Source organism: Montipora foliosa, chromosome 7, assembly GCF_036669935.1.
Source record: "Montipora foliosa isolate CH-2021 chromosome 7, ASM3666993v2, whole genome shotgun sequence".
Lineage (NCBI taxonomy): Eukaryota > Metazoa > Cnidaria > Anthozoa > Scleractinia > Acroporidae > Montipora > Montipora foliosa.
Genome location: NC_090875.1, coordinates 21,938,492 through 21,948,945, shown reverse-complemented (window position 1 = coordinate 21,948,945; position 10,454 = coordinate 21,938,492). Strand labels below are relative to the sequence as shown.

The following is a 10,454-nucleotide window of genomic DNA, read 5'->3' as shown; positions in this document are numbered from 1 at the left end:
TATAAATGAACCAATGAAAGGGCGTCATATGGTCAGCCATCTTGAATTAGAAAACTAGTTCACATTCTCCCTCATACGGGATCACTGCGTGTGCTCCGAACAGGCGTCGTGTCGCAGCGACCTGTTTTGCAAGTAGTACACATGGAGCAATTTGTCGCAGAGACCTGTCGCTGCGACTTGTCGCCTAGTGTGTCCCGGCCTTTAGGGCAGATAAAACGCATACGTCGAGGAAAACTTTGTTATTTATGATTATTTAACTCCGAATTGATTTGAATCACATAAAATTACAAATCAGAGAACAAAATTAATACGTATTTTAGGGTACCAAGATAGTCTAATTTTTTGCTTTTATATCTTTTAAAAGTTTCCTAACCACTATTTTTGTACACCTTGCACGCACGGGCTATAATGAGGGGACAAGGTGATTAAATTTTATATTGGAGCTTATAATGTGACAAACTGCTTGCATGTTTGACATACGTTTCAGAATGTTTTTAAACTAGTAAATTAAAACTTAAAACAGTACATTCGTTTGTTCTTAGTTTTGTTTCAATAAATTCAGAGCAAATGTTACTCTCTATGGCTGTTATTATTGTATTTTTTTTTGTATGTTTATTTTGTGTTTATGCAGCAGTTTATTGAACATACTATTATAGCAAAAAACAACATTACAAGTACATTTTATAAGTAAATATAATGAATATAATGACTTAAGCCCTGTTTTGTCTGACACTTTTTATTTGCTCGTGTAGACGAGGAAATTTGGTCAATTTTTATGTGACAACTGTATTTGCTGAAAAGCTGGCGTGTTAGCTTTTGTGTGACAAATAAAAGTTGTCAAATACGAAAAACTGCTCGTGTAGACGAGTCGTCACAAAATGTAGCAAATTCATGCCGTTTAGTGGGCGCCATTGGAGAACGACCAGGCAACCTCGCCTTATTTCTGCTTTATCTCTGCTATCCAAAGGCATTGCTGACTCACTTACAATTAGTTGTTGTGCTATCTACGCGATCAAATATAATTGCCACATAAAATTGTCATATAAAAATTGTTTGTGTAAACGGGGCTTTAAACAGTTATTATATTTAGCTACGCGTTCGCGCTCAAGGGGTGTTGTGGATCACTGAGCATTTAAATGTGAGGTAGCGAATCGTTTGTCTGATGAATCAAATCATGCTTCTTCCCCACAGGAGTTTGAAGATTCAATATGTCAATGTGGCTTCTTGTTTCTGTTCCTGGTATTTTACGTTGAAAAAAAAATAGGGATAAGTTAAAGTTTTATTCGTGTTCCGAAGTGACTAGAAGGATTATTTCTTCGTAAATGATCCTTTCTCAGTCGCAATAGACCATTTTACAGTTGTGTGCTTAGTTACCTGGCCTTTGAATGAAAGTGAGGCTGGGGTTGACCTTGCTTTGATAGAAACCTCACAGCTTTTCTTATGTAAATTCCTACTTATTAGCATGAGAACAAAATCATTAACATAAGAAAAGCAGTGAGGTTTATATCATAGTAAGGTCAACTCCAGCCTCACTTTCATTCAAAGGCCAGGTAACTAAGCACAACTGTAAAATGGTCTATTTTCTTTGAGTGAGCCTCCTTCCATCGCCCAAGGACGAATAAATGAAATTTGAACGGGTAAAACTAGGTAGTACACTTGTTTTGGCGCTTGCGCATGCGTTCAGCTACGTAACTGCTGCGCTCGGGCGAGCCTGCTGCGCAGTGATCAAGGTGACCAATACCACATTTTCCCCCGAAATAATTAAGGTGAAGTGATGTCAAATGCATCACGTGGGGCGTGTCGTATTTCGCACATGCGGTTGTCCGCCCTGGTTTCTCTCTAGGGAATCGAAGAAGAAACCAACTGCTCGCAGACAGGAGCCCGTGACTAGGGGCCAACAACAGCCCTATATTCCTTTCACGGCGTTACTGTCTTTTTTTGCGAAAAAGGTAGTTTAAAAATGGATCGGTCTGTAAAAATGCCGTGACAGAGGGTATGGGAGTTGTTCGCTCCTGTCGTAGGGCACGAACCTCTCGGTTCGTTGGAACATTACTGACCCGTTTGAAAATCCAAATGGGTACTCTAGTTACAACGTCGTGAGGCATCAACCTTGCCAAGGACACCTTAGAACGTGCTTTTTGGCCTATCGGGAACTATTCTAACGAATTGGGTGCCATGGATGTACGCAGATGACACCCACCTAACATATGACAATACAGGCGACATAGAATCAAGTCTTAACCATGATCTAGAAAATGTTAAAAAATGGTTGATAGCAAACAAACTTACCCTGAACATGACAAAAACCGAATTTATGCTGATTGGATCAAGGCAGAGGTTGTATGCTCTCACAAATCCTCCAATTCCCGAGATTAATGGTGCTCCTATCACTCAAGTTTCTGTTGCTAAATCCCTGGGCGTGCTTATTGATAATAATCTTAACTGGAGTAGCCATGTCGACAAACTGACAAAGAAAGTAGCTTCTGGAATTGGAGCCCTCAAACGTATAAGGCATCTCGTTCCTCAGACGACATTGCGCTCTATTTATCACGCTTTACTTCAACCGCACTTTGACTACTGCAATGTCGCCTGGGGAAACTGTGGTATCACGTTACATGACAAATTACAAAAACTGCAAAATAGAGCAGCCAGAGTTTCGACCTTCTCTAATTTTGATGCAAATGCTAGCGAGCTATTCAAAATTCTAGGCTGGAAAAATCTAGTTAGCCAGCAACAAATTGCGCTGGCCACAATGGTCTATAAGTGTCTTCAGGGGCTAGCACCGGAATATCTATGTTCTAAATTTACAAACCGGGAATCTGTTTATAGTTTAAGAGACTCTGAAAGAGAGCTTAATGTTCCGTTTCAGCGGACAAATTATTATAGAAACAGCTTCAGCTATAGAGGTGCTACTGTCTGGAATAGCTTACCCCTCAAAGCGAGACAAGCAGAGTCTCTTGGGCTTTTCAAAAATCTGATTAAAGACATATTTTAGTATAAGGCACGGCATTCATGGAAAGCAGCTTTAGAATTAATATAGTTTAATTGTATTTTATTGTAATCATTTTAAAATTTTACCTTTTGTAATTTAGATTTTAGCATTGTTTGTAATCTTAGCTGATGATTTTATCGTGCATAAATAATAAAATATCATATCATATCATATCATTGAAGACTAGTGCTCTCGTTACTGCGCCTGCGCGTACCCTGCTCAAATATGGAAGACTTGCGTCATAGGAAACATTGATAATTTTTCGTTTTTATTGAAAGAACATTTCTTGCACGAGTAAGGGTCATAAAGTATCCATAAAGTAAGATTTCTGAGAAGTTGTGGCCGAAAAACAGCAAGACTCTGGTGACCGAGCATATTTGGAGAAAACCGCGATTCTCCACTTGATGAGGCTTAAATCCTTATCTTGCCTCCAGGCCTTGACGTGGTAAGTAGAATAGATAAATAAGACAAATAAGGAAGAACATGTTAGTTTTCTCCGATCAGTCCACTTTAAGACTACTATAACAACACAGTACATCTGCAGGGAATATGTGTTTGAAATACCTCCCCCGTTCTGTCAAAGGGGCATATTTTATGAAACCATTTCCTCAAACTTCGCGCCGATGGAGACATCATCAACCGCTCTCCTCTTGAACGCATTAAGTATCAAAACACTTCCATGTCATTGATTTTTGTGGTGTACATCGAAATAATACCGAAGTATGGGTCATTCAGTTCTTGGGTGCTCTGAGCATATTTTTGCGTACAGCATAGTGAGGGAACTGTTGTTTCGCCATACCTTTTTTGACAATTGTCGTGCCGGTGAACATACATTAACTGTGTTATAAATCCATTTTATTATCCATTGTTTACTTTGATTTCAAGCACTGAAAATGTCTGAGACGGGGTCAGAGGGTCGATGCTTGCGTTAGCACACCCTGAATAGTTTCATTTCATCGTATCTTCAGAAACTGGCGCCAGACTCTCCCTACATGCTTTGAACGAATAAAAGCTGAACGGTCCCCCATACGACGAAACGTGAACCAAACTCAAGGTGAGTTAATTCTTTTTTTTCGTTTGTTTTGTTTTTGTTTTTGTTGCACAAGTGTATATTTGACTCGGATCATTCAACCTTCTGCAAAAATTCATCCCCCGCCCGGAAGAAAGCAACGATTTCGTAATTATACCTATCTATTTTGTGCAGATTGGGGATGTTTCTGGACAGCTGCTCAGCAACGAGCCTTAAATGATTCCCTCGTCAATACTTGCGTTTTGTGTTTTTACGTTGTTAATTGACTGACAATCTCGAGTGACAAAAATTATCGCTCGCAAACGTAACGATCGTTTCGGTGTTCGTTTAGATAAGCAAGAGTGTACGGTTGACAGACAATTTTTCACAATTTTCAAGAAGAAAACAACTTAGGTGACAGCGCGCTAAGGTAAAGAAGATGCAATTCCTCATGATTGTAACGTCTACGTTACGGCCTGCATGACCTCATTTCAGTTCTCCCCATTAAGAAATACCGGAAAACTTTGTTGCAAGTTATGTTTTTTCTATTGTACTTTCTGCTTTTTTTTTAACAGGGACTGAGCAGCTCGCTGAAGTATGGAGGCCTTGAAGCGCCAACTCGGAAAGTGCATTCACCTTTTGGCGGCGATGGTCCTCATTCAAGAGCAAATGGCAAATTTATTTGGAGGTATTTCATTAAGGGGATATTCAGTATTCGGTGATTTACAATTGCGAATTGTGTGCCTTTATCCTTGAGGGGGAGGGATGGGCGGGAGATGGTTTTGGAAGACTGCCTTAACGTGAATTTCTCTGCGCCAACTCTTTCTAGCTAAAGGACGAAAACGCCTTTATTCGTGCCAGGTTTGTGACCTTTGTGTAGCCGAGGTTTCGTGCTGCAGTGCTGTCAAGTTTTGGTTTTCTCGTCACACAATAGCCACACAAGAGAAAAAAAAGCTGCAAAATATTCATTTATAGAAAGTCGGAGCTATCCGATGTCACAATATTTAACAGCAAAATTGGTCGGGAAAGTATTTTATGTATCGGTGGGGAAACCCTCTTTATATAACAGATATCATCATATTCTACAATGTGCAACGCTGCAAAACTTCTACTTCCGTTGAAAATACCCTTTTGATCTTTCTAAATTGCGGCAAGTTATCTGCATAGTTTATTGCTTACGAAAGCGTTCGCATAAATTTGCATTAACTTCCAGAAGCTTGCGAAATGTGTACATTTTTATTTTTCTCTTCCTTAATTAACGGCTATTTTGATATGTTTCAAATATGAGAGAAATCGAAACATCCGCGAATTCAGTTTTTGAAACACTTAAGCTTAATGGTCTTTTTAAAGGCCATTAAGCTTTATTATTTATTTAATGGCTTTTGGTGTCAGGTGAAAAAAAGGGTTCAGTTTCTTTCACACAAAGTCAAGTTAAAAAAATAGTTCCCTGAGAGGACATGTCCTTGTGGGTAATGAATGTTACACCGATTAACATTGTCTGTAACGGATTGCTGAAATTTTATTTGCAATCGAAGTTGACAATTAATACTTTTAACATAAAGTGAAATGTTTTGTAGCGTGCCAATTTTCAGGGACAGGGTGTAGGATGCCCGTGTCACTGCTATATGTGGGAAAATATTTTTCGTTAGATTAGCTGTAGTCGTCGGTATTAAAGTGCCAACAAGTAAAATTGAATAAAGAAATGGAAAGCTGAGTATGAACGAATTCGCACCAACCATCAAAGATGAAGCATCGGTCACTGTATTCTTTGATTGCACTCAACCTCGTTCCCAGGGCTCTCTCCTACTCTTCCCCGGGAGCGAGGGAAGAGTAGGAGAGAGCCCTGGGAACGAGATTGGATTGCACGTGACGTCACGGCGGCCATCTTGGTGGAAAGAATCATAGGGAAAAAGTCTTTATGGAATTTGACTCTATTATTATGCAAAAATTGATCTACATTTTTCTATTGTTTTGGCGCCAACAGGGCCGTCTTATCACGTGAGTGCAATCGGAGAATGCAGCAATGGTACCACAGATAATTAATCTACGGGATTTTTTTGCTTTCAATGAAACTACTAACGCGGCCGGGAATCCTAAGTTTCATGGCCAAGAAGCCAACATTTGTAAATGATTGCCTTTTTGACTTTTCAAACTTCATTAAAATGAAAGAAGTCAAGTCCCGTTGGACGAGGTTATTACCTGGATGGCTGACCGTCTGGTGATACACCGCGTTGCACACTGCGGGCTCAGATTTCCAGCTGCTGCTGGCTCTTTGCGCCCGCGCTACTCCCCACTGACGAGTCAAAAGTGTCATTCTAAGATTCTACTCCACGAGATATCTCTCCAACCTCAATTTAACAAATTGATGTCAACTTTTCATGCGTCTGTCCTGTTATTGATCATGAATTTCGTCATAACATTGTCAAAGTAGCTGTGGATCCACGAGGCGATAGCCGAGTGGATCCGCATACTATATGTATTACAATAACGAAAAGGCAGAGGGGTCAAACACGAGAAGAATGCGAGACAAAAATGCGCGAAACTTCAATCTGACGCGAGCAATATCGCGTTATTATCGCATAAATTATAAATTCATGTGTCTGTCCGCTGACAATAAAAATTAGCCAATGAGCGCGCGAGAATTTTGCAGTCATTGTAAAATGAGCGATCTCAAACATGGCGGTGATGACGTACTGGGAAAACCACATTATCTCAACTCCGCTATTCATATATAACACAGCGATCTATACTGTCATCTCTTATTTGTCATGAAAGCGTCGTATTTGGAATCTGAGGAGACTGGAGTTGTTTGTTCATGTAAGTCCGCGAGGGCAAGATTTAACCAACAAAAATTGCTATTTTCTCCAGTTGTTTTCCTAAACAATAAACAATACATAGCATAATTTATTTAGTATGCAAAAACAAACAAATAAACAAAACGTTTTGCTAATACAGACCACAGTTACTTGTGATTTTATTGGCAAAATTGAACGACTTTTTGTAACAGCGAGCTTAAGAGTTTTAATTAATTACGTTTTGAGTTGTTATCGACATTCTTTTTCCTTTCTTTGTTTAGACGTACGATTTAATTGACGCGCCTGAATTTAGTTCGTTAAATATTTTGCCGTTATTCTTTATATTGAACTAGTTGAAGTCTAGCATAGGCTAACATGCTAGAAACAAAACCTGTTTGGACATGTCCTTTCACATGAGTTTTGTATCAGATCACAGCTACTTTTTTTTCCAATTTCTGTCGACACAACTCTCTACACCGAGTTGCCTGATACGGCAGCGTAAACTAGAACCACTACTGCATCTATGACATACTATTGCAAGCGATTGTCTATTGGTGTCAGCTGCTTGATATATACATGAAGGACTCTATAGTATTTGAATTGAAGAAGCCTTCTAAGATTTTATGCGTGTCTAGTTGTATGTATATATATGTCTACATCATAACTGCAATGATCTAAAAGCTTAACATTTGCCGTTTGATTTTTTATTTAGCTGCGATTTGCAGTCCTCCGTGCCTACTATTTTCCAACACAACGAACATCATCGCCCTGGATTACAAAACTTCAGCAAAGCACTCCATAGTGAATGGTTTGACTCGAGCTGTTGCGATAGACTTTCATTATAGCTTAGGGTACATCTTTTGGAGCGACGTATTGGAACAGAACATCAAGCGTTCTAAGGTTGATGGATCAAACATTGTAACGATCATAACTGGTGGAGTTTGCGATGGATTGGCAGTAGAATGGAGAAAATCAGAGTTATACTGGACTGACACGACACATGATACCATATCGGTATCAGACTTATCGGGCAACAACCAACGTGCTCTGGTCTCCTCGGGGCTTAAACAGCCAAGAGACATTGCTTTGGATCCGGATAGAGGGTAATTCGAGTCGCTTTTTTTTTTTTTTCGACTTTTTTTTTAAAATTTGCATGGAACCTTCAAAAAGCAACCTGTACCCTTAACGTAAAGTGGGTTAGAAACTTGTCCCCTCTGTTCAAAAGCGAACACCTGCAAAATTGACTGTTTTTTTTTTGTGCTACTTAATAATGATGACTTTCCTTGCATGCAAAGTTGGCGACCAAAATTTATGATCTGGTGACCAAATTTTCCCCATTAGTCGCCAGCTGGCACCTGAGCAAAAGAGTTAATTTCAAGCCCTGGTCTTCTAGTAGCGTAGCCAATCAAATTGCAGTATTTTCACTTGTCCACTAGTTGGGTGATACTAATATTTAATAACCATTCTACAGGTTGATGATCTGGACTGACTGGGGAACGTCTCCAAAAATAGAAAAAGCTACTTTGAATGGCAATCAAAGAACTGCCATTGTGACTTCGTATTTGCATTGGCCGAATGGCATTGAGCTTGACAGAGGCAATCAGCGAGTTTTCTGGGTGGATGCTGCCTATGGAAGACTTGAATCTGTGACTTATCATGGCAATAATAGGACTTTACATACAAGTATTCGAGGTTTTCATGCATTTGGATTGTCTATGATCGCTCCTCTGTTATTTCTCACTGATTGGACAAGCAAAGGACCGATTCATACCATTGACGCGACTACTGGGAACTACGTCATCAGCAATTACGTAACGAGTGGCAGGCCAATGGGAATTGTTGCGTATGATAGTTCGAGACAACCTCCAGGTACATTTGTTCACTCACCCACTCACTCACTCACTCAGTCACTCACTCACTCACTCGCTTGCTCACTCACTTTCTCATTCATTCATTCATCCATCCATCCGTCCACCCATCCACTACACACACTCACACACTTCATTCATTCATTCATTCATTTATTCATTCATTCATTCACTCACTAGCTTGTTCGTTCGGTTTTTTTTTTCTTTTTTTCTTTTTCTTTTTAATTTAAAATACTAACACCATTTACATTACAGACATTACTTACAATGCTAACAAAACGTTCGTTTTGTCTTACTTACTTCCTTTCTTCCTTTTTTCATTAAATTCATTCTTTCGTTCCTTAGTTCATTCATATGTTTATTTTGTCGTACGTTTATGTTTACTTTTATTCCTTCATCCATTCACTGTCACTCACTTCCTAACTCATCTATTCGTTCAAGCACTCACTCACGTGTTCATTCGTTTGTTTGTTCGTTTATTCCATATAAAGGGAATAGGAAGCGAGAAAATCAACCTTCGTTACCACTTTGCACACAGTTCTGTCCGGCAAAAGCAAAAATCTAGCTATCACTGCCTCTCTTTTTACTTATTAGCCTTAAAACCGTGTTGAGAACCCCACTACAGTTTATAATTTGTTTTATCTTCCTTCTCTAAGTTTCAAATCAGTGTTCTGTAAACAACGGAGGATGCAGCCACTTCTGTGTGGTGACGTCATCGGGTCACGTTTGTGTTTGCCCAGTTGGGTTTACCGTGAAGCATGACGGGAGGACTTGTGAAAATAGTAAGTTGCTGACAATTTTTTTTGCATTGAGCCTTTCTTCTCTCAGTTTCTCAGTTGAATGCAAATTTACGGAGGCATAACATTTCAGTCGAGTGTTCATAAGCGCAGCCGCCGGCATTTGAACCGCGGATTGCGCTATTCCAGCATGCGCGCACATCCAGCAAGAGAGAAGTTTAATCTCCCCTTCTCTGGATCTCTTGTCGAACCTCCTTACTACGGGGCGCGGCTGCTTCTCTCTGGAAAGATTTCAAGAAGCCTACGCTGTTAACTTAAGGGGTCTTCCATTCGACCAAAAGTTACGAAAAAACCGGGTAAGGAATCGATTAGAACGGAAATATTCCGGGAAAAAAATCGGAAACTTCGGTTCTGAAATTCCAGAACAACCTGAAAATCCCGTTCCATTGACTCACTCTTTTTCGGCTGTTTCATTATTTTTACTTTAGCATTTTGGCGCTAGGCTTTGGCACATGATTCTTTTATTTTTTTCTGTTATGCCAATGATTGATGCCCAAAATTTTTACCATTATGCTTTTATGGTCTTGCTAAAATACTCGAAAGTTCCATCAATACATACATAATAACAGAAACAAAAATTTCAGTGACTGGAATATCAAGCAAACAAAATAGCGGCTGCACACGCTGAACCGCTGACCAGAATGAATGTGGGCATTGACTAGACCCAGGCTCGCTCTAGTTTTGACTAGAAAGTAGAAACCTCAGAAATATATATGTTTGGCTGTTTCTCGGTGAATTTCATCACTTTAGACAGATTTTTCTCCTGGATTTTTCCTTTTTAATGATACAACAATCTTGCTAAAATGCTGGCATTATGCTCGATGCCCTTGCCATGCCATTATGCTCAAAATAATACTAGCATAATGTGCCAAAGACTATTTGGCGCAAATCGTTCATGTAATTGGTTTCGAGCGAACCCAAATAAATTATTTTGGCCAATCACAACGGGCGAACGAGCCAACCAGTCATTTGACGCAAAGCAAACACATACAG

General features: G+C 39.6%; 1 protein-coding gene across 2 annotated transcripts in view; it reads left to right on the top strand.

Annotated features, from left to right (window-relative positions):
• The first annotated feature begins 3,263 nt into the window (after positions 1-3,263).
• The window catches only part of LOC138011339 (uncharacterized), a 35,913-nt gene continuing 28,722 nt past the window's right edge, over positions 3,264-10,454 (top strand). Inside the window, exons 1-6 of one of the 2 annotated variants that reach the window (XM_068858306.1) lie at positions 3,264-3,437; positions 3,961-4,046; positions 4,577-4,689; positions 7,509-7,899; positions 8,268-8,665; positions 9,321-9,446. In XM_068858306.1, coding sequence (XP_068714407.1) covers positions 4,599-4,689; positions 7,509-7,899; positions 8,268-8,665; positions 9,321-9,446 — 1,006 coding nt within the window. In that variant the 5' untranslated portion in view covers positions 3,264-3,437; positions 3,961-4,046; positions 4,577-4,598. Of the gene's footprint in view, positions 3,438-3,877; positions 4,047-4,576; positions 4,690-7,508; positions 7,900-8,267; positions 8,666-9,320; positions 9,447-10,454 lie in introns of both variants that reach the window. The other variant, XM_068858307.1, reaches the window with a different exon arrangement.